The sequence below is a fragment of the Herpailurus yagouaroundi genome, unplaced genomic scaffold (genome assembly GCF_014898765.1).
Source record: "Herpailurus yagouaroundi ecotype Mexico unplaced genomic scaffold, PumYag 196, whole genome shotgun sequence".
NCBI classification, from domain to species: Eukaryota; Metazoa; Chordata; class Mammalia; order Carnivora; family Felidae; genus Herpailurus; species Herpailurus yagouaroundi.
The window spans coordinates 34,931,697-34,954,679 of NW_024412427.1; the positions used below are offsets into that span (position 1 = coordinate 34,931,697).

A 22,983-nucleotide genomic window follows, 5' to 3' on the forward strand; every position below is an offset into this window, starting at 1 on the left:
CCGGCCGTCGGTCCCCCGGGGCCTGGTCCGGCCGACGCGCGGTGGCTGCGGCGGCGGCGGCGACGGCGCCGGCTGGGAGGTGAGTGTGCGGCCCGCAGGCCCTGCGGGCTCCTCGCCCCAGCTGCTGCCTCCCGACTTGTCCGCGTGCGGGGAGCGGGCCGGCCGCGCGTGCCCTCCGGGAGGAGCCGCGGGCCTTGGGAGCGCAGGAGCCAGGGACGGCCGGGAGTCGGAGGTCCAGGCCCGGTCACGCGGGCGCCGTGGACGCCCGCGGCCCAGCAACCACCGAGTCCATTTGCAGCGGGGGCGTGTGTCCCTCCCTCGGAAGTGTGCTGGTCGGAGGGGCGGAGGAGGCGGGGGCGTCCTCCGTTGGAGCGCGATGCCCACCCGGACGCGGCTGGGCGGGAGCGCCGCACCCTCCCCAGTGCGGAGGGGCCTCGGAGAGCCGCCGGCTAGAGCGCGATGCTCCAGACGGAGATGCGGCCGGGTGCCATCCAATTACAGTGGGAGATGCAGCTGTCACCCAGGCCGGAGGATTCCTGTCGCCATGATCACTGCCTTTCCTTCCTGTGCTGAGACAGGATGGGAAATCTTGCTCAGAAATCACTTTGTTGATAGACTCAGAAATTACTATCAGGCCGCCTCTATGTTCACACGTCTGCCCGAGGTGCCGTTTGGCAGAGGTTGGGAAAGTGGAGGGCTGCTGGTGAGTATGGGCATCATGCTGAGAAAGCCCTCTGCAGCCGTTTCTCCAAGGCTGGGGCTGGAATGCATGACAGTCCTTGGCCTATTGTTCCCCCCCCCTCCCCCCAACACCATAACCCTTTACCTAGGCTTATCGGTGTTTTCAGGTGAGTGCTCAGGCTTCCTGGATGTTCTTGTTACAGTTGAACTCTCAGAGGGCAGTCTTTTTTCATGTTTGTGGGGGGCTGGTGTTTGTAGGGAGCCAGTTGTAGTGTCAGGTACTGGAAACAGTATCACTGGTGGGAATAGAGAAGTGAAGAGAGGTCAGGCTGGTTTTCCAGGGAAGATGAAGACAAGTTCTGCTCTAGACATGCTGAGTCTGAGAGGACATCTAAGATCTGGCTGAAGGAGGACAGGTACTTTGGATGGGTGCTGGAGATTTAGGAACTAAAACATACTGGGAAGAGGAAGGGAGATTCAGGAGCATAAGCTTTCTATGAGAAGAAAGCACATAGTCAGAGAATGTGAGAAGAGAGTAGTGCCAGTCAAGCAGAAGTGACCCATGATGGTGTGGGGTGCCATGGAAGCCAAGGAGAGAAGACCTCTGGGTGGGGCTGAAATCTGCAGCATCCACAGCTGTGGAAAAACCTAGGGAGGAAAAGCAGCTCTTTGCATTTGGCATGGCTGAAGCGAGGGGCCTGCTGAGCAGTTTCAGTGCAAGTCAGTTCCACCAGGTCTAGCCTCAAACCTCAGTCTCAAGGTTTACCTTGTTCCTCTTCTGTGAAATGGGGATAACAGTAACACCCAGGCCTAGGAAGCCAGTAGCAAGTACCTTACAAGTCTCAGGTGCGCTTGTAAGCACTTGACATGATTGTACTCACTGAAGCCTTGCATGGCCTGGCAATCTTCTACAAAAGAGCAGACTGTAGTTTAGAGAAATTAAGTTACTTGGTCACTAGCACAGCTCCTGAAAGTATTCTCATAAAGTGATAGGAATTCAAATTATGAGGTGTTTAGGGGTGCTGGAAATGGCCATGGATTATGGACTGCTTTTCCATGAAGTTTTCCTCATGGAAAGTAGTTATTTAGTTGGTTGTTTTCAAAGGCAGACATGATTCTCTAAGATTTGTTCTCAGTGGCAGCCATGTGTTTTGTTTTAATTATTTGGTTTCCTAGTCAAAGAGCTAGACATTATTGTTGCAGTAAATTCTATTACAGTTTTGAGGTCTGGGTCTATAAGGAAGGTAGAAAATGTTCTAGGTATGCAAGTTCCTGCCAGAATATATTTCATTAGGCCTCACTTTCATCATTTATGGTTATCCCTGGGAGAAATCTTAGTAGTATTTCTTTCATTAAATATTATCTTATGAGGGTACATCAAAACTTCACTTTAGAAACCCGCTAAGAAGTGGTATGATTTGGGGTCACCTGGGTGGCTGAGTCGGTTAAGCGTCCAACTCTCGATTTCGGCTCAGGTCATGATCTCATGGTTCGTGAGTTTGAGCCCTGCATTGGGCTCTGCGCTGACAGTGTGGAGCCTGCTTGGAATTCTCTCTCTCTCCCTTTCTCTCTTTCCCTAGCCTGCTCATGCTCTCTCTCTCAAAAATAAATAAGCTTTTTAAAAAATGTGGTGTGATTTATATCTTTATGTGAGGAAAGTTGGGTTTTGGTTGTTAATCAGCTCCTATCCTCTAGAGAACTGAAATAATTCTAATTTTTAATCCTTTTGCTTTAGTGGTTGCTCATGCATGAATAATTCTTGCTTCTGTTTTCAGAGCTGTTTTTGGAAAGAAGAAACATGGAAAGTGGTGCAGTTCTGCTGGAATCCAAATCCTCACCATTCAACCTTCTGCATGAAATGCATCAGCTGCGCCTTCTTGGTCACCTGTGTGATGTGACTGTCAGCGTGGAGTACCAGGGTGTCCGCGAAGAGTTCATGGCTCATAAGGCTGTGCTGGCAGCCACCAGCAAGTTCTTTAAAGAAATGTTTCTTAACGAGAAGACTGTGGATGGTACGAGGACTAATGTCTACCTAAATGAAGTGCAAGTTGTTGACTTTGCTTCATTTCTTGAGTTTGTCTACACTGCGAAGGTACAGGTAGAGGAAGATCGGGTGCAGCGAATGCTGGAAATGGCCGAGAAACTGAAATGTCTGGACTTATCGGAAACTTGTTTTCAGTTGAAGAAACAGATGTTAGAGTCGGTACTTCTGGAGTTGCAGAATTTCTCCGAGTCACAGGAGGCAGAAGGGAGTAGTGGCTCCCAAGCCACCATTGCCCCTGACCCCAGGGCAAGTCCCACTGTGGACAGTCCTCTTGCTAACGGCCTCGGGGATTCCTCAGATCCCCCGGCAGAGACAATCAGCAATGGTGTGTTGCCAGATATGCCCCCCAGGAAATCCAAGGAGAAACCAGACAAGAAAAAAGAAGCAGTCAAGCCTCCCTACCCAAAAATCAGAAGGGCCAGTGGAAGGCTGGCTGGAAGAAAGGTGTTTGTGGAAATCCCTAAAAAGAAATACACAAGAAGGCTCCGGGAGCAGCAGAGAAGTGCCGAGGACAACATGGGGGACTACTGCAGCCCCCAGGACCCTAACCTGGATGCCATGGGTGCAGAAATGGAGCCCGTCACAAAACATGAAGAATGTGGCACAGCAGTGGAGGCAGTGCAGGTGCTGCCAAAAGTGGGTGGCCGGGAGGACTCAGGCCGTCGGGAGGAGGACGAGGACGAGGATGAGGAGGGTGAGAAGAGGAAGAGCAACTTCAAATGCACTATCTGCGAGAAAGCCTTTCTTTATGAGAAGAGCTTCCTGAAGCACATCCGGCACCATCACGGAGTGGCCACGGAGGTGGTTCACCGCTGCGATACGTGCGGCCAGACCTTTGCCAACCGCTGCAACCTCAAGAGCCACCAGCGCCACGTGCACAGCAGCGAGCGGCACTTCCCATGCGAGCTATGCGGCAAGAAGTTCAAGAGGAAGAAGGACGTCAAGCGGCACGTGGTGCAGGTGCACGAGGGTGGCGGCGAGCGACACCAGTGCCAGCAGTGCGGCAAGGGCCTGAGCTCTAAGACGGCGCTGCGGCTGCATGAGCGGACGCACACGGGCCACAAGCCGTATGGCTGCACTGAGTGCGAGGCCAAGTTCTCTCAGCCCTCGGCGCTGAAGACCCACATGAGGTAGGGCCACGGCCACCATCTGAAGCCGCTGCAAGGGTGCTTTTTACCTGGGATGCAGCCTCTTGATGTTCTGGAGACAGGTGTCAAGAGATCGAGGTGGTTCCAGGGTTTGACCAGTGTGGCCACATCTAGAACGTTCTGTATCTTAATCTGTGCCCTCTAGAAGTTGGGGGGCTGCTTTCAGACCTCTGTGAATTTTCTTCCTGAGTAGAGGTGTCTTTTCATTCAGCCTTCCTACAGGTCCCAGGCTGATGGCTGTCCCCCTTGCCCTGTGCCCAGTGCCAGCACAGAGGCCTGGACACCGAGCCCTGGCCCACCCAGGCCGAGGCCACTGGGAACACCAGGTCTACCAGTCTGGTTCTGCAGCCATGCAGGCCAGGCTATCCTGATCTCAGAGTAGCCCCTGGAACTTACAGTGCCACCATGCTTGAGGGGCAGTTGAGCTCATCACCTTCATTGCTCTTTTCCTGACTGTTTATTTAGAACTTGGGCCTGTGACCAGCTGGGTCCCATGGTCCCACTAATGACCTCAGTGAAAGGCCATTTAGGGCTTTAAGACATTCCTCTGGTCTTAGGTGTTTGTTCTCTGGGCTTGGAAAGTGTGCTGTTGGTTAGCCCAACCTCCAGAATCAGGACAGTGTTTTCTGTTCATAATTTCCAAAGTGTAGGTGGGGTACACCAGTTTTTAAGTAGGTGTCCTTCCAGGCCTCACTGTTTATGCTTGAAATCCAGACAAGCAGTTTCTCCTGTAGTACAGACCAGCCGTCAGGCCGGGGCCAGTCTTTGGGGTGGTCACATGGCATTCATTGTCTTTTTACTCTATGTGAGAAGTTTAAAAACTTGGCTTAGGAAGTACTTAGGGAGTTGTGGTCGATGGCTACTACATACTAGTTGGGAAACTAAAATGCTGAGGTGTCCTCGGAAACCAGGCTTCTTCAGCATTTTGAGAACTGTTCTTTCTGGACCGGTCATTTTTGATCATGTGGTGCTTTGTCAGCCGTGGTCCCCAAGGTGTCTGTGGTTGATCACTCTCACGAGGAAGCTTTATACAAATGTGGCCCAGCACCATTCATTAGTTAAGAAAGTGTGCAGAGGTGCGTGTCTGCCAGCTATGCAGTGTAAACCAGAAGGCGGTGAGGGGCTGTTCCGCGCCCCTCCCCCTGGGGAAGTGCGGCAGCCTGCTGGCCCCTGCTGGAAATGGATCTGGGGACAGAGGTCACGGGCCTGTGTCTTTCCACTTAGGCCATTCTCATTTGGTCTCTTGGAATAACCACCTTTGCAGGCTACAGTGGAAATTGTATTGCAAAGTCGGCTTTGAGATACATCCTAAGTTATCATCTGAATGTTGTACTTTCAGAATTCATACAGGGGAAAAACCTTTTGTCTGTGATGAATGTGGTGCAAGATTCACTCAGAACCACATGCTGATTTATCATAAAAGGTGTCACACAGGTAAATACTCAATGCTGTTGTGATTGAATGTCTTTGTAGCTGTAGAAGAAACTGCCATTTAATTTAGAAGTTGGCATCTCCCAAAGTGGTGCAGGCTAAGGCCATGATATAGCTTTTCCATCTCATAAGTGAGCAAAAACGAGTAAATAAAATATGCCTCTGCCCCTGGTGCTGGCGTGCTTGAGGTAGCGGCCTGTGCACACTGGGAAGTGGAAGGTGGCAAGGGAGTCTTACATATGATGAGGTATGAAACAGTTCCTAGTGTTTTAGCCCAAAATTCCATTTCTAGGAATCTGTCCTGAAGAAATTGTTCAAAATATGGGAAAAAACTATATGCTGTCATCCACCTACTTGCTCTTTGTAATAACAGAGCATTGGAAACAACCTGATTGTCCATCCACAAGGAAGTGGTCCAGTAAACTGGTAAATCCATCTCCTGCCGGCTCCTGATGGGGCAGCTGTCAGGGCTCTGAACGTTACGAAAAACGCCTGTGCCCGGATGTGGACTGGAAAACGCACAATTATGCATACAGCTAATCCCAACTACATTGAAAACCTGCACATAAGAGACTAGATGAAAACAAATTTCTATGATGTATTAGGTAGTGGGATTATCTCATTTCTATCTTCTAAAATTTTTGTGATGTGATTTTATTATGTGATGCAGAAAATGTAAGTTGGCTTTATTCAAATTCAGCACAGTAATCCTGAGGTTCAGAACCTTGCTGTATACAATACAGAATCTAACTATTGTATGCTGCTGTTACCATACTAACCCAGTTCTTTCTTGCTTGCATTTTAAAATGTTTATCTCTAAACACTGCCATATGAGCCTCAAGTTCAAATGCAGGTGAAGCAGAGCCAAGGCATTTAATGATGTGAATTACTGAGACTGTGAAATGAGAATCAGTGCCTCATGGAAGATTGGGGGTGGAGGTGAGGTCAGGCTACACTGAATCATTAAGTAAGCACTGGTCATTTGATGAATATAGTAATGTATTTGGGTTCTGTTAAAGGCAGTATTTTTATTTTGTTGTTTGTGAAATCGGGCACATCTAATAATCAGATGAGTTTGATTTGTGGGATTAAAAGACTCAAATTATACAACATGAGGTGGGAACATTTTTCTCCTGTTATGTACTCTAGTCGAGGTTGATGGGAGTTGCTGCCTGAGAGCAGCTGTGCATACGTAGCCATGTAAACTTCCTATCCTCCCAAGGGGGACTTTTGTCCTGATAAAGTGCCAGAGGAGTGCTGCTTTGCAAAATCCAACAGTTCCCCCAAACAAGTTGTAAAATTTGTTTGGAATGACTGAATTTCCAAAATGTGGGCTGACTGAATGATCTAATTCTAGGCTAGTGGAATCCTTCTTGGGATTTCCAAGTGTATTTTACGTGAACTTTCAGCAGATAGCAGACATCTTACACAAATAGGTGTTTTATGACAGTTTTAACTAGAAGATGTAACGTGCTGCCCAGCACGGCACTTTCGAGTTCATAGGTGATCTAGAGTGTGGGACAACTCTTAGAGTGTGGGCCAACTCTTAGAGTGTTCTGGTGCCTGTATCATTTCTAACTTTCTGTTTCATCTTTTCATGTAGGTGAAAGACCTTTTATGTGTGAAACATGTGGCAAGAGTTTTGCTTCTAAGGAGTATTTAAAACATCACAATAGAATCCATACTGGATCCAAACCCTTTAAATGTGAAGTTTGTTTCAGGACTTTTGCCCAACGGAATTCGCTCTACCAGCATATTAAAGTCCATACAGGTATGGCTGGAATGTAGCCAGGGAAGGGAGTTCAGTGTGGCAAGAATAATATCCCAAAGGTTTTAGATTCACTAGAAAATTATTTGGAGTTGAGCATTATTTTGTGTGTTGTGATAGCATTTTTAAATTTCTGAGTTTCTAGTTTCTGCCTCTGACAAACTGAAAAGGTATGAATGTTTGAATGTGGATGTGGATATGTAGACATTTGAACTTGGGGTAATGATCTACATGTTAGTGTATACACACACGCACAAATTCAGTTTCAGTGGGACTTGGAATTTTATATTCCGTTACTGTGGAAAACAGGTGAATTTCTGTAGGTGTAATACCAGCTTTTGGCTTTGGCTCTCTTTGGGTGTAGGCCATAAACTCCTGTTATTCGAGGGATAGATTTGTACTTATCAGTTGACTCTCCGGTCGTTCCCAGCGTAGCCTTCCTCCTGATGCTTTCTTTTTTTCTTTTTCTTTTTTTTAAAGTTTATTTATTTTGAGATAGGGCGAGCAGGGGAGGGGCAGAGAGAGAGAAAGAATCCCATGCAGGCTCCATGCTGCCAGCGCAGACCCCAATGCAGGGCTTGATCCCAGGAACTGTGAGATCATGACCTAAGCCAATATCAGCTGGACGCTTAACCGACTGAACCACCCAGGCACCCCTCTGCTGATACTTTCTAGTGGGCATGATTCCAGAGTGTATCAGAATTCAGTACAGTAGGCTGGAGAGATGAACCAGTGGTTTTCTTCTCTTCTGTCTCAGGGGAACGTCCTTACTGCTGTGACCAGTGTGGTAAGCAGTTTACCCAGCTCAACGCTCTCCAGCGTCACCATCGCATCCACACAGGGGAGAAGCCGTTCATGTGTAACGCGTGCGGGCGGACGTTTACTGACAAGTCCACTCTGCGGCGGCACACCTCGGTAAGCAGTACTGTAGCTTCGGAATGACAAATCTCTGGGCCCCATGTACCCTTAACTCTAGACAGTCAGAAATGCTGGCCATCGTTCCATAAGGTGGTTATAGAAGACGACAGGTCTCTCCTTTTCAGGTTTTCTCTTCAGGGTGTACATTCCCAGTGTGAATGAAGAACTGAGTTTCAGGACTCTAAAGGCACAATCTATGATAAGTACTTCCTAACAGTAACAGTGGTGGTAGAAAGATGTTTGGCCATTAGTGAAAGGGTATTTTGTTGTGGTAGAAGCAAAATTAAGTTGAAAAGAGACCATTGTTTTAAAAGATGTACTTGTTCTTGGGGCGCCTGGGTGGCTCAGTCAGTTAAGTGTCTGACTTCCACTCAAGTCATGATCTCACGGTTCGTGGTTTGAACCCTCATCAGGTTCTAGGCTGAATGCCTGGAAGCTGCTTCAGATTCTGTGCCTCTCTCTCAAAAATAAATAAACATTAAAAAAAATGTAAAAGATGTACTTGTTCAGAGACACGTTGTGATTTTTGTTTTGTGTTTGATTCGTAGATACATGATAAGAATACTCCATGGAAGTCTTTCCTTGTTATTGTAGATGGCTCACCCAAGAATGATGACACACACAAGACTGAACAGCCGGACGAAGAATACACACCATCCAAACTTTCAGATAAATTGCTGTCTTTTGCAGAAAATGGCCATTTTCACAACCTAGCCACAGTCCAAGCTAGTGTACCTGCCGTGCACGAGAACAGTTCTGCAGACACGGCTTGCAAGTCAGATGATTCTGTGGTGTCTCAGGACGCTCTGCTGGCCACCACCATCAGTGAGCTTAGTGAGCTGACTCCACAGACAGACCCGATGCCCACACAGCTTCACTCTCTGACCAACATGGAATGAAAGCTTGGAGTCACCTGCCAAGCAGATCCTACGCTGCGTCTCTGTGTGAGTGATCACTGTACACAAGTTAGCATCGGGGGCCAAGACCAAGAACTGTGTGGGCAAAATGGGCAAGAATAGCTTCTGCACATTTTCCTGAATCTCTGCTAACTTGCACGTCTTTATCAAAGCATTTTTAGAGCTTTCCCTTAAAAATCCCAGTCTGCATGACCTCAGCTACACTTGATCAAGAAACAAGGCAGTTAACATGACCTCACTTAATCCTGGTGCAGGTTGTATGCATAACCGTTCTATTGCTTGTCTTGATGTGTATGAAGTTTGGACAACTACATAACTATAGATCCAGAGCCCTGGCCCAGCTCTTAAAGTTAGTGTTCGTGGTCTCCCTGGTCTCTCAGCCTGCCTTACACTTCAGTATGGCTTTATTACTCTGATACCTTTAGGCTATTAGCTGAAATAAAACTGGGACCATGTTTTCAACTCTTTCCTATTGAACTGAAGCAAGTCTGATTTGCTCTGGGGACCCTTGAATGGGACTGAAGAAATGGACAGTTGCATCCATTCCCTTCCACCTCTTGTTTTGTAGGCACTGAAGAAGAAATGACAAATTGAACGCTTACAGAATGGCTTAGTATACTCTCTACTTACAGCACATATGCAGCTAGGAAATCGGTCCTGAAATAACTGCTAAAATGAAATGTGGCTGGTGGGTTTCATTCCTAAAATCTGATTAGGTAAAAGCTGTCCTACCAAAGATTCTAGCAGCAAATGGTATAGTTGTTTTACAGAGGCGTAAAAGATAAAGCAAGAGGAGTTAGAACACTTGAAACATCATGTAGTCCTTTTATTCACAAGTAGCAATGAGGTGGTCTGGCACATCTTAGAACACAGAGTGTTAGTATTTTTTTGCTAGGTATTCTTGACTGACTCCGTGATGTTCAGAAACCCAGAATTTCTCATTCATGTATCAAGAGCTTGACACAGACAAGTAATTCCCAGAGTTTCCTTGGGAGCACGTGAGCATGTAGCAGAAGGGACCAAAGGTTTGGAACTTGTCTTTGATTATGCCTTAAGAGTGGATTGTGAAGAACCAGTAACTTTGTCTTATGTGCTTCTGAGGCTGACTCGTGCTGGCCTTTTGCTCAAAATGAATTTGCAATGAAGATAACTCTGCTGTATTTGCTAAGCCTGACCTTGGTTCCAGTGGCTTGGGTATGTTGCCACACGCTAAGTGCTTTGATTCATGTGTAACCCTAAACATGCTAATTTAAAAAGAGAACCCTGAAGAATTCTTTTATTAGTTGCTATTTTTCCTACATTTTAATTTATTAAACTTGCTGTGAAAACATACACACTTTCTAAGAGAAAGGCAGTTTATCCTGAGTTCCAGAATGAAGTCACACCTGCACTATGCCAGAGACTAATGCAGGAAGACATTCTCCCTAAATGCTTACTTTGTTCTAACTTGTGACATGTTAAACACGAAAGCCACTCTGAGATGTTTTAGGTGCTGATAAAATGTTTCACACTTGCTCTTGAAAATCACAGTACTGAATTTTCAATGATAACATATCGTGGTTGTGTTTATAGAATAAAAGTGATGTCACACAACCAATTTTGTTCTCGGTAAGAGAATGAGCCTGCCCAGCTGATGTACTGTTTCATGGGATAAAGTCATCTTAATGAGAAGGAATTTAAATAATAGATTATTTTGTTACCTACTGGAAGAAATTTTGTCTTGAATTTGTTTCTTTAGAAATTCTACAAAAAGTCATTTACTGTGTTAATAAATGTTTGCTTTGTAAAAAGTTTTGCAAATCTGAAGTTTATTTCCGCTGTTAGAATTTAGGCTCTGTAGAAATAAGATACTTAATTGAAACAAATATTTTCTTCATTTCATGGGTAATGAAATTCAAAATCGGAGCCTGTAGTCCTAGGATTTGTCTCCGTAACTATCTGCACTGCATATGCACTCTCCACGTGAACACCTGGCTGTGAGGGATGCTGGCCTCGGCATGCAGGGGAGGTAGCTCTGGGGCTACCAGAGGTTCTGGCGTCTGCACAGAGGCCTCTTCAGTGTGATGTTACAGTTCCCATCACAGATGCGTCTCCAACTAGACCCGTTTCTGTCTTCCCAGGACGGTAAGGCTGCCTGGGAGAGCAGAAAAATGAAAAAACCTTGTAGAAGATCCAGCACAGCGGGATTTGTGGGGTGTTGCAATTTCTTAACCCAAGTACAGTCTTGCTGGGAAAAAGCAAGGCTACCCTCTGAGTATGTCAGTCCCAAATGCATGATTAGGAAAGTGTCTTGGGTGCTGGTGCTGCTTGTCCCAGAGCATCATGAAAGGTGACCAAGGGGATGATTTATTGCCTTCCCAACATTTGTGGGAAATACTCTCAGTGCAAACTCTCAAGCACTCTGTTGCCTTTGCTTTTACCAAAATTTGCTGTACAGAATTTGAAAAAGAAAGCCATGTGGCGGTGGTGATGGGTGGGGAAGACCTTTACACTAAAGTTGACTTTAACAGAAACGTGGTTTTGCTATAGGTGATAATCCAACAGATTTGAGTGTAAGTTATAATTTAGTTCTAACCCATTAAAATCTTAAACCTTTCCACACCACGGACATTTTCTGAGACCAAATGAGTGCTTGTTCCCGAACTTGATGGTGTTCATGTTACTTGGAAGTTAACAGTATTATTTTGATGGGGAATACAGGTCCTGGGCACTCACACAAAGGGCCATTTGTACACCTGTACCAAGGTGGGCGTACAGAACTGGGCAGGCTACAAACGGCTCCAAGGGCCACCTGGCAGATCATCCTAGCAGAACCCCACATAACCTCTGCCAGTCTATACAGGGACCCTTACCACAACAGCTCCCGTTAGGAAAGGGTCCTGGGGGGAGACACCTGAATGAGAACTAAACCAGAATGATCAACAACTAAGAATGCCTAGGCTGGACAGCCTATTCTGCCATTCATTTTTAAAAATTTGCTTTGAATTCTCTTTAAATTGTTGTGAATATTCTTATGGACCTGACCACTCTTCTTGGAGGGGAGGAGCCGGTCTGCAAGAGGCCTCGTCCCCAAGGGCATCCTCTTACTCCCCAGAACTTGAGGCCCGAGTGGCCCATGGGCTTGCTCCTCCCCAGGAGCATGTGTTGTCCCTGTATAGATAATTGCAGAGTGACATGAACACCCACACTGCACAGAGGTGAGGGGCTTCAGAGTTCCTCACCTCCCCCGACAACAGTCTTCTAGGAACCTGCTCTCCCTGCACTTGGCCTAAAGGGATGCTGGCAGGAGTCCTTCCCCTGGCAGCCAGAGGGATGGTACCATGCAAATCCAGGGACTGCATCTACAGGCTGAAACCAGGGCTGCTGCCGAAGCCTCGGCTGGCAGAGATGCCCCAGGGCAGCAGACCTCCACCAAGTGAGGGAGGTTGGGCAGAGCCCAACTCGTGTTTGGATGGAAATTCAAAGAGCTTAGAGAATATTAATGCCCATTACCTTAACCTTAATGGGAACAACTTCAAGGAAATGAAGTTTGATTTAAATTTATCTAGAAAGACCCATCAAAGTATTCATAATTTCCACTTTATTTTCTGTACAGGGTGATGTAAAACATACACACTCTTTCTGCTAAGGTAGAGTGATGGTCACACGGTTAGTTTTCATAATATAATCCTCCACCCAAGAGCTCAAGGGAGGAGACCCCGCGATGGCCGGCTCAGCACGTGGTGGCGGGAGCCTGCTCTGGTCCACAGCTCGCACTGTGGGCAGGCGGGTCGCGGGTGGCATGCCGTGCTGCCGGGTCCTCCGACGGAAGCCACAAAGGTTTGCATTTGGACATTTTAAATGCACAGTATCAGAGGATACAATAAATGCACACACTTTGGTTACAGGGATGTCATCACGCACGGTCACAACTATGCAAAAATACTGTTTTCAAATCATTAAATAAAAAAAGGAGGAACTCACATAAGCTATATAAAAATGTTGCCACAAAAAGCAAAGCTTTCCTGTGAGAAATTGTGACTGACTCAGACTATGAACTAACTATGAACTAACCCCTGATCTGCTAAAATACAAGAGCTGGAACATAAATACTCATTATATTTTGTTCATAAAGAATATTCTGTAACCCCTGAAAACTAACTCTGGGCCTCAGTCATGGTACTAACCCGACGTTGATGGGACATTTCAAAAGAAGGAAGTTTGGATAATGTTAACAGGACTGTTCTCATTTTCCTTTTATTTTCTGGCAGTTCTGTTCTAGCCATTACAATTATTTTAACTCTTTTCATGTAAATATTAAACACAGAAAATTAACTCAGCCACTGATCCCCGTTTACTTGTTTACTTCAATAAAAATAAGCAACTCTCCAACTGTTTTCACAAACCACACCACTTCCTCAGACAGGGCTTGTAGGGGGCATGAGCGCAGGGAAAGGAATTGCCTTAAGAGAAATCATTTTGTTCTTACTTCAAGTGGTCAGGCCAGAAGGTCCTTTCAACAAGTGAAACAAACCTTCACACTAGTGATTAAACAAGCACCTGGCAGGTAGGATTTAAATGCTCTCCAGGTGGGACAGACTCACAGCCTGAGGACACAGGCTAGGAAAGCACTCACCATGCCTCACTTTCACACAAGTGCATTCAGCTGGCTGTGGAACAGACTGAGCATAGGAAACCACTCTGTGAAAATCATTTCTTCATAAGAGATTCCAATAGGAAGTGAAGAAAGTAGCAAATGGGTCATGTTCTCAATTGTACCGTAAGTGATAGCCCTCTTTCTTCTAAGAATCCCAGACCTTTGGAGGAAGGAAGGAACACTCATCAGATTTCAGGGCCAAAGGCAAGAGTGTACCATGGCTTCTGACCTTCCTCTCTAGCCATCACTGACCTTCCTCCCCACCAGGCTACCTTGCACAGGTGACCCCACAACTGCAGCCAGGAAATCCTCAGCCACCTGAAGGACAGCCTCCACCACCAGGACTCAGCTGGCCCTTTCCAACTTCCTTTCTTGCTATGTTCTCCATCCCAGCCCAACCTGCTTACCACCCCCATGCCTTCCTTCTCTCTCAGCCCCTGGACTGGCCACACCCTCTACTTCTGCCCAGCCAAAACCTACCAATCCCAGCTGAGGGATATCTAAAAATGAAAACGCCCTTCAAATTCCAGTTACTATCTGACCTAACATGGGGAATTTCATTATCTGTATTTAATGACAGCAGCATAATTTAGAAAGACCCCTAAACTAGTCTAGGAACAAATGTGTATCAAACTTAAGTCATTTAAGCATAAGAATACGCACAGAGAAGATTCAGGAAATAAGAGCATGTCTAAAGCCACAGAATGTAAGCTTATGAGTCATTAGAGCACATATTATGTAAACCAAAATGATACAACTAAATTAAAATATACAAGCTCAAACAACTCCATCAACCGAGAGGCAAATCGATCCTCCTCAGAAGCTGGTTGGCCTTCTTCCCTAACTGGACACACAGTAAACCCCTGTACCTGTACTTACCCCACCTAACCCAACACATTCAACAAATGGGTAAAATAATGACTGTTCTCTCAAGCTCTGACCTAGATAAACCACAGCTCGGATGAGGAATCACATGGCGGGGGCACAGCAGGCACCGTCTCAACGTGGGCAAGTATCTGAACATGAAAATAAAAGGGACATGCCAATTGAATCACATTTATGTGAATATAAAGAAAGGATTCCACCCCAACAAAAAGTGGAAACAAATTCCAGGAAAAGGAAAAATTGTTTCTTATAGATCTTACATGTGTGAGTGAGTACAAATTGGTCAAACTCACCCTGACATCCACCCATACACGTAAGCAAGCCCTGCCAGGAAGCTCCCTTTTCTCACAACGTAAGTCAGCGCTGCTGACAGACCCTGGATGTTCTGAATTTCCGCATGCACATCAGCAAATACAACAATATAAAAAGCAAACACACTGGTCACTAGCACCATCATAAGAATCACAACAACAAATAAACAATTTCTAATAAGTGAAGTCATAAAACTCATCCCTAACAGCCATCCTGAACTAAACATGTACATTTAGAGAATACATCCAGGTACGAATTTATAGAAAACAGGCAAAGCATCTATTACCATGATTAGGTTTGGTACTCCAGTCCAAGAAAATGACATAAAAATACGTGGCAAAGTTAAACATGGGCTCTGCAAATATCAAAATGATAGGAATAAGATTGTGAAGTGGTTCTCAAAAAACCGTGGGGGCTCCAGTGAGCATGGAATAGCCTATCACACCTACGAAATGCACAGGACCTTCCCAGCTGTCTGCTTCACAAAGACAAACACAGGGAGCTTACACATACACACACACATGGTTTGGCTCATATGCAAAGAATTAAGCCATTAAATGGGCATCCCATAAAGATCATGTGGCCCTAACATGAAACTAAAGAGGAGTCAGCTGCATGCCACAAAGACATAATGTTCACTTTAGGTCCCCGTCTCCTTCTCCATCCCCTTGGATGGACTTTTTGATACGAAGCAACATGGTCGTAAGCCACTGATCCAAGCGAGATATTGAGTCAAATTCCTTCACCTAGTTTAAAGAAAGAGGAACAGGAATTATTCCATGGAAATACAACCAAACACACAAAAAAATAATGCCCCAGGTTGTTTAAATATTTCCAGTGATAATCCTCTAACTTTTTTTCATTTAAACCTTTCATTCCAGTTTATAACTTTCATCTTTAAAAATAGTATGTTTTTTCATTATCCTGGGACTATTTTGGTGGAGCTAGCGACAAATTCCTGTGCTTTTTTATACTGCTCTGTATGCTAACATGCTAAACTCCTAACCACCTTTATAATTGGAAGAGCATACGTCATGTCACAAAGGAAATGAGACTGTGTATAAGAAGAAAATGTGGAAAATTACTGGTGTTGCATGCATGAATGTGCTTGCAGACACAGAACATGTGAAAGCAGAATCCCTTTAACTCATTTCAACGCATTACCAAAGAGTGATATCTCAACAGCATGTGATGGTTTGGTAGCAAAAGTTAAATGGGAAAATATTCCTTTCTACTATCACTTCAAAGCCATGATGAATAAATTAATGGAGGATACTGAGAAATCTGCTGGATTCTAAACACAAGATGGCAAAAGATGGGAAAATAGAAAACTAATAAGCACAAAAAAAAGTCTTCCATTTTTTTATTCCAAGAATATAGCAAGCTCTCCCTGCTTTGTTTTTATATTTTAAGCTATATTTAACTGATTTTACTTTAGTTATTTATGGATCAGGTATTTTCAAAGGAAAACATAAAAATAGCAAAGTGTAACAGTTTATGATACTCTCTCTTAAATTTGTCTCCCAGCTAAAGTCAGCATGGCTAATGGAACTAATTGTAAAGGTTTGTGGGATATATAAAACATGACCTTTGGAAAATACAACTTGGGTATATTGGATAAATGTTCAAACAAATGTTCCCCAATCCCCGTTCCAAAGCATTTATACAAGAAAAGGAAAAGAAGTTTCTGTAATTTAAACTTCAAAGAATGTACTGTATCCCAAACACATAACTTACTGCTTCAGTGTAAGCTTCACTGTTCTGTTCTTCATGAGCTTCTAGAAGTTTCTGGTAGCGTAAGTATGGAAAGGTTAGTTTGATAGGCTAAACAGTTCCACCCATGAATAGATACTTCAAATATAGAAATAGCCTTAGTATCACATTAACTGATGTTGCCAAACACCTTACAGAATTGAGGAAATACTCAAATGTAAGCCAAGAGCTACCCTAAGGCAGGGACCCAGTTTTTGGGCTAACATTTCCGAGCTGCCTGGGTTAGAACACAATGCTTCCGTCCTTGACTCTGGTGGCATTTGAGACCCACTCTGCAAAGGCAGGAGAATGCCAGCACTCCTCACAGACTTAGAACTTCACTTCAGATCCAATCCCACCTGACAGCAAAGACTGTTTTTCTTCTTCAAATTGTGATGTTACTTACTTTCAATAACTTACATTCTCTTGAATCAGTAAAGGCTGGAAACATTTCCTCATACTTCTCAAGAGCAAGCTAAAAGAGAAAAACACTTGTTAATGTGTGACTTGCTGAATCAGGAAATAAAGCACTTTCTATCTGAACATCCTAGTCCTTCAGTAAGATCTACCTGAAGCCTACTTAGATGTATAACAAGTATGCTGTTACACTATCAGCACAGGAAACCTATTCAATCTGAATTACCAACTTCAATTATGAATACATTTCTAAACTAATTTTTCTGAATTAGGTTGCTGTAGAGATGACAATGTGGACCAAATCAAATTCTTTTTATTAGTTTATTTTTGAGAGGCAGAGAGAGAGAGACAGAGTGTGAGTGGGGGAGGAGGTAGATAGAGAGGAGGAAGACACAGAATCCGAAGCAGGCTCCAGGCTCTGAGCTGTCAGCACAGAGCCCGATGCGGGGCCTGAACTCACAAACCGTGAGATCATGACCTGAGCTGAAGCCGGGCACTCAACTGACTGAGCCACCCAGGCGCCCCACCAAATCTAATTCTTAAAAACAAACAGACAAGGTGTCCATTTCCATCCACTACACTGTCCAGATTGCAAATAAATCCCAGTGAGACCTTGGCTGGAGGCTGGAAGGAAGGACGCCTCCCCTTCAGTGGCTTTACTTCTGCCCTCCCACCTCCAGAAGGACACAGCAAGGATGCCCAAATCTCTGCCTCCTGTCTCCCCAATCCCCGTTTCAAATTGATTTTGGACTTTGAAAGAAAGAATGTTATTCTACTTTTACTTTTTCCCTCTTAACCCCCTAATTTCTTTAAAGTAAAACCACTGAAGGGAATGTGACTACCAGTTTGGCAGCCATAACAAGATTACAACTGGGATGCACAGCACAGTATCAGCATTATTATTATTATATTAATGAGGGCAGCTTGGTCTTGTTACAACCACTATCACTCAGTGAAGCACACCACGAACGACAGGGGGCCGGAGGCTTGTTCTCATGGGTGAAGTGCAGCAGAAACTGGCACTGCAGGCCTCCTTACCTTGGCATTCAGCTCATCTACTATGAAGTGACAGAGGGCTGCTTTAAAGAAGTAGTCCTTTGCACTGTACTTCAACAAAGGATTATCCATAGTGTTTGCCCCAACCTAGGCACAGAAAGCAGAATTAGATTTCAAAGGTTTGCCTTCCTATTAGGCAAACTGATCCTCATCTGCCCTTTAGAAGACACTTGTTTTATCTTACTTACATCAGTTTAGCCATAAATACATCCTTTTAACCCAGTATCACACACTAGGAAATTCTACTAGACAAGAAATGGAATTTAATACATAAAGTGCTAACCTGTTAAAAATGACCCAGAAGACTATTACTTTCAGGAAGACGGAATAGACATTATTTTTCTCCATCCCTCCTGCTAAGTGCTAAACTAAAAGCCCCATTTTATATAAAACCAACACAAGGAGACTGAAAGGAGGAGACACACGGAAAACACAGCACGGGTTCCCTGGGTTTTCTTTTTCTTTCATAGATCCTGGACTTGGAACAAAAAGTTAGCAACCCATAAATGCCACACTAGATGCAGCAAAGAGAGAGAGAGAGAGAGAGAGAGAGAGAGAGAGAGAATATACAGAAGTTTGCTTTGTCTAGCTGAAAGACCAGGAAAGGGGGAGCCTAGCAAGACAGAAAAGTTTAGGAAGTTACTGCTCTACTCCAAATACCACAGAAAACTGTGGCTCCACTCCCACTCACTTCAGCAAAGACCCCAGACATAGCTAAGATGTCCATCCTTCTGAGACTGCAAGGGAGATCCCCAAAGCCCTGCCCCCTGCCTAGGTGGCTTCACAAACGCCCAGTAGGGAACCAAGCCTTCATCCCCACCAGCTAGTAGTGGCCCATCCTTCACCCCTGCTTCGAGGCAGTGGAGACCTGGAGACCTCCTGGGAGCCTGGGCCTCACTTCCACCCAGTAGGTAGGAGGGAGGGGTCATCCCCCATCTCCCAGCAGGTGAGATGTCAGAAGAGGCCTATGGAGGCTTAAAACTTCCACCACCACCTGGCAGAGCAACCCCAATATAGTATTGGTGGCCGCCTCCACCCAGCAACAGTAGTGAGGGCCCAGACATTAATGGAGGCCGAGTGGGGGCTGAGCTTCAAGCTCCAGCCAGCGGCAGTGAAGCGACAGGCCCCTACTGCAACCAGAGCAGGGTCACAGGACACTAGCTGAGAGGAAAGGTTTAAATAGGTTCCAGTCCAGTTGTCAACAGTAACTCACTCACAACACCAAAAAAGGAGATCTTAACCTGAATGGAAAACAACAACCAAAAGATGACAGCTTTGAGGGGATAGAATTGTTAGAATTACACAACAAAGATTTAAAAGAAGCCCTAATAAAAATGCTTCAAGCAGCAATTACAAAATAATGCTTAAAACTAAAGATAAAACAGAAAGCATCAACAAAGAAAAAGAAATTTCTAGCAGAAAAAAAAATCCATAAGATATTAAAAAAAAAAAGTAGAAATTTCAGAACTGAAAAACACAATAACCAGTATAAAAAGTGGATAGGCTCAACAGCAGAATACATGGAAAAGAAGAATCAGTGAACTAATGACAGAAATTAGTAATCAGAAATTACTCAGTTTCAACAACAGAGAGCAGACAGATTGAAAAAAAAAACAAAAAAACAAAAAAAACACACAAATGAACAGAGTATCCGGGACTATCAGACTATAAAACAAAGTCTAATACTCAAGTTGTCTGAGTCCTGGGAGAAGAGAACAGAGAGAGGGGCTGAAAAAGTACTTGAAGAAATAATGGCTGAAACTTCCTAAATGTGGCAAGAAACATAAACTTACAGACTCAAGACGGTTAGTGAAACCCAAACAGGATGAAAGCAAAAATACCCGGGCCAAGCTGAATAAAATTCTGAAAAACTGAAGCCAAGGACAAAATGTTAAAAGCAGCCAGAAAAAAATGATACCTTATCTACAGGAGAAAAACAACTTGAACGACAGCAGACTTCTCAGAAGTCGTAAGTGGCACATTTTTCAGGTACTAAAGAAATCAATTGTCAACCCAGAGCTGTATACCCTGGGAAAAGATGCTTCAAGAATAAAGGGGAAATGAAAACATTCACAGACGAAGGAACATTAAGAGAATTTGTCACCAGTAAACCTGACCTAAAAAAAATGGCAAAAGGGTATCTGTTCTTTAAATGCAAAGGAAAAAATGAAAGAAGTAATCTTAGAACATCAGACGAAAGAAAGAACATAGTAAGCAAAATATGGGTAATACAATGGGCTTTTCCTGTCTTCTTGGGTTTTTTAAATTATGTTGGACAGTTTAGGTAAAAATTATATCATTGACTGAGGTAGTTCTCAAAGTATGGAGAGAAAATTATAAATTGAATGAAGAGGAGAAAGGGACAGAAAGGAAGGTTTCTATATTTCACTGGAAATAATAAAAATGATGGTACCATTAGCTTGTGATAAATTCTGTACATGGTATACCTAGAACAATCACTAAAAACAGCTACTCAAAGACATTTACTTGAAAACACTATAATCAAGCAACCCACTATAAGTTATGGCAGGACAAAGAAAAAAAAAAACAGAGCATAAATAGAAAGTAATAAATAAAATGGCAGACTTAAGTCCTGATATATCAAAAATTACATTAAATGTGAATGCTCCAAGTAAACCAATTAAAAGACAGACATTAGTAGAGTAGATTAAAAAGCATGGCATAACTACATGCTGTCCACAAGAAACTCACTAGATCAATTACGGTAATATAGGCAGGCTGAATGAAAAAGATGGGAAAAGCTATCTCATATAGACATTAACCAAAAGCAAGCTGGAGGCTATATTAATATTAGGTAAAGTAGCCTTCAGAGCAAAGAAAATTAACAGGAACAGAGGAAGACATTATAAAATGATAAGAGTATCAACGTACCAAAAAAAACATGGCAATCCTAACCATGTATGCAGCAAACAGAGCTGCAAAATATGCGAAGCAAAGACTGACAGAAATGAAAGAAGAGAGACAAATCCACAATCACAGTTGGAGACTCCAACACTCCACTCTCAACAATGGACAGAAATAGAGTATACAGAAAAACTCAACAACGCCATCAACCAAGAAAGTCTAATCAACATTACAGAACATGCCACCAAGCAACAGCAGAACCACAGAACAAATGCCAAGTTAGACCATGTTCTGAGCCATAAAACAACTTTAACAAATTGGTAAGAACTGAAATCACACAGAGTGTGTTCTCCAGCTACAATGGAATCAAACTAGAAATCAACAGAAAGATAAACAGGAAAATCTCCAAACACTTGGTAATTAACCAAAACATTTCTAAATAATCCACGGAAATCAATAAATACAATGAAATAAATAAAACAATTTAACAGAATTGTGAGACACAAAGCATTGTTTAGAGGGGAACGGATAGCACTCAACATGTATACACAACAAAGAGGAAAATCAGTAAGCTCAGCTCCCACCTCAACTCCCTAAAAAAGGAAGAACAAAATAAATCTAAAGACAGTTAGGAGGATGAAATAATAGCATTAGAAATCAAAGAAATTGGAAACAGAAAAACAGAGAAAATCACTGAATTCTACCAAATGTTTAAAGAGAGGACATCAATCCCTCACAAATTCTTCCAGAGACGGGAAAATATTTCCCAACTCATTCCATGAGGCCAGTATTACTTTCCTGCCAAAATCAAAGATCTCACAAGAAAATTAAAGAATACAGATTGAAAATCCTCCACAAAATACTAGCAAACGAACTCTGACAACTTTAAAAAGGCTTAGATATTATGACTATACAGTAAAAAATTAATTTTGTCCAAAGTGAGGTCTTGCTTTTGTCTGTGGCTCCTGGGAAGTCATCTCTAAGCCCTTGCTTGGAATGTCCTACCTGAAGAGTATTTTTGTTTACCTCAGTGTCTCTGACAATGTGGTTCAGCTCAACATATGGAGGGACTGGAGAATAAGATCAGCCATGTCTATGAGCCACAATAAAAATTCTAGATGCCAAGCGCAGGTGAACTTCTTCCCCTGTTGGTAATACTCCATGCATATTTTCACACATTGTTGCTGGGGGAAGTACTCCACTGGGGAAGGACAATAGGAAGTTCCACACTTGCAACTCTCCTGGACCCTGCTCCTAAGCACCTCTTTCTTTCACTGATTTTAATCTGTATCCTTCTGGTATAATAAACCATAACTGTGGCATAATAGCTTTCACTGAGTCCTATGGGTCCTTCTAGAGAATTATCAAACCTGAAGGTGCCCTTGAAGACCCCCAAACTTTGCAATAACCAAGCAGGATTTATCCCAGGAATGTAAGGTTGGTTCAAAACATGAAAATCCACCAATAAAATACACCACACTAATAAAGAACAAAAACCATATGATCATTTCAACAGAAACAGAAAAAAAGCACTTGACAAAACCCAATATGCTTTGAGGATAAAAACACTCAACAAACTAGGAAGAGAAGGGAACTTCGTCAAACTAATAGAGGGTATCTGCAGAAGACTTACAGCTAACATATTATTTAATGATGGAAGACGAAAAGCTTTATTTTTTTTTCTTTTTTTTTTTTTAATTTTTTTTTTTTAACGTTTATTTATTTTTTTGGGACAGAGAGAGACAGAACATGAACGGGGGAGGGGCAGAGAGAGAGGGAGACACAGAATCAGAAACAGGCTCCAGGCTCTGAGCCATCAGCCCAGAGCCCGACGCGGGGCTCGAACTCCCGGACCGCGAGATCGTGACCTGGCTGAAGTTGGACGTTTAACCGACTGCGCCACCCAGGCGCCCCAAAGCTTTCTGTCTAAAATAGGAATAAGACAAGGATGTGTGCTCTTGCTACTTATTTACCATTGTTCAGGAGGGTCTAGCCAGGGTAACTAACAAGAAAATAAAGTAAAAGGCATCCAGATTTGAAAACAGGTAAAACTATAGCTATCTGTGGATGACATGAATACATGATTTTCTAAAAAGAAATCAAAACAAACAAACAAATAAACAAAAACCCCAAACCCACTAGAGTTAATAAAC

At 43.7% G+C, this 22,983-nt stretch overlaps 2 protein-coding genes across 6 annotated transcripts in view; one reads left to right on the forward strand and one right to left on the reverse strand.

The window, feature by feature from the left end:
- The first annotated feature begins 7 nt into the window (after positions 1 to 7).
- Positions 8 to 10,701, forward strand: GZF1 (GDNF inducible zinc finger protein 1). Its single transcript, XM_040447869.1, has 6 exons — positions 8 to 79; positions 2,457 to 3,855; positions 5,213 to 5,307; positions 6,908 to 7,075; positions 7,830 to 7,987; positions 8,539 to 10,701. Exons 2-6 carry the CDS (start codon positions 2,480 to 2,482, stop codon positions 8,887 to 8,889), a joined length of 2,148 nt encoding a protein of 715 aa, XP_040303803.1. The 5' UTR covers positions 8 to 79; positions 2,457 to 2,479; the 3' UTR covers positions 8,890 to 10,701.
- A 1,769-nt stretch (positions 10,702 to 12,470) lies between these two features.
- Positions 12,471 to 22,983, reverse strand: part of NAPB (NSF attachment protein beta) — a 41,488-nt gene continuing 30,975 nt past the window's right edge. For 4 of the 5 annotated variants that reach the window (XM_040447871.1, XM_040447872.1, XM_040447873.1 and 1 more), the window contains 4 exons: positions 17,948 to 18,052; positions 16,899 to 16,967; positions 16,478 to 16,528; positions 12,471 to 15,486 (listed from right to left, as the gene is read on the reverse strand). In XM_040447871.1, the coding sequence (XP_040303805.1) occupies positions 15,376 to 15,486; positions 16,478 to 16,528; positions 16,899 to 16,967; positions 17,948 to 18,052 (336 nt within the window). In that variant the 3' untranslated portion in view covers positions 12,471 to 15,375. The remainder of the gene's footprint in view (positions 15,487 to 16,477; positions 16,529 to 16,898; positions 16,968 to 17,947; positions 18,053 to 22,983) is intronic. The other variant, XM_040447874.1, reaches the window with a different exon arrangement.

Coding starts and splice junctions, on each gene's coding strand:
- GZF1 (XM_040447869.1), top strand. CDS start 2,480: ATGGAAAGTGGTGCAGTTCTGCTGGAATCCAAATCCTCACCATTCAAC. Junction 7,076..7,829: donor GCATATTAAAGTCCATACAG/GTATGGCTGGAA, acceptor CTTCTGTCTCAG/GGGAACGTCCTTACTGCTGT. Junction 7,988..8,538: donor CTCTGCGGCGGCACACCTCG/GTAAGCAGTACT, acceptor TTTGATTCGTAG/ATACATGATAAGAATACTCC.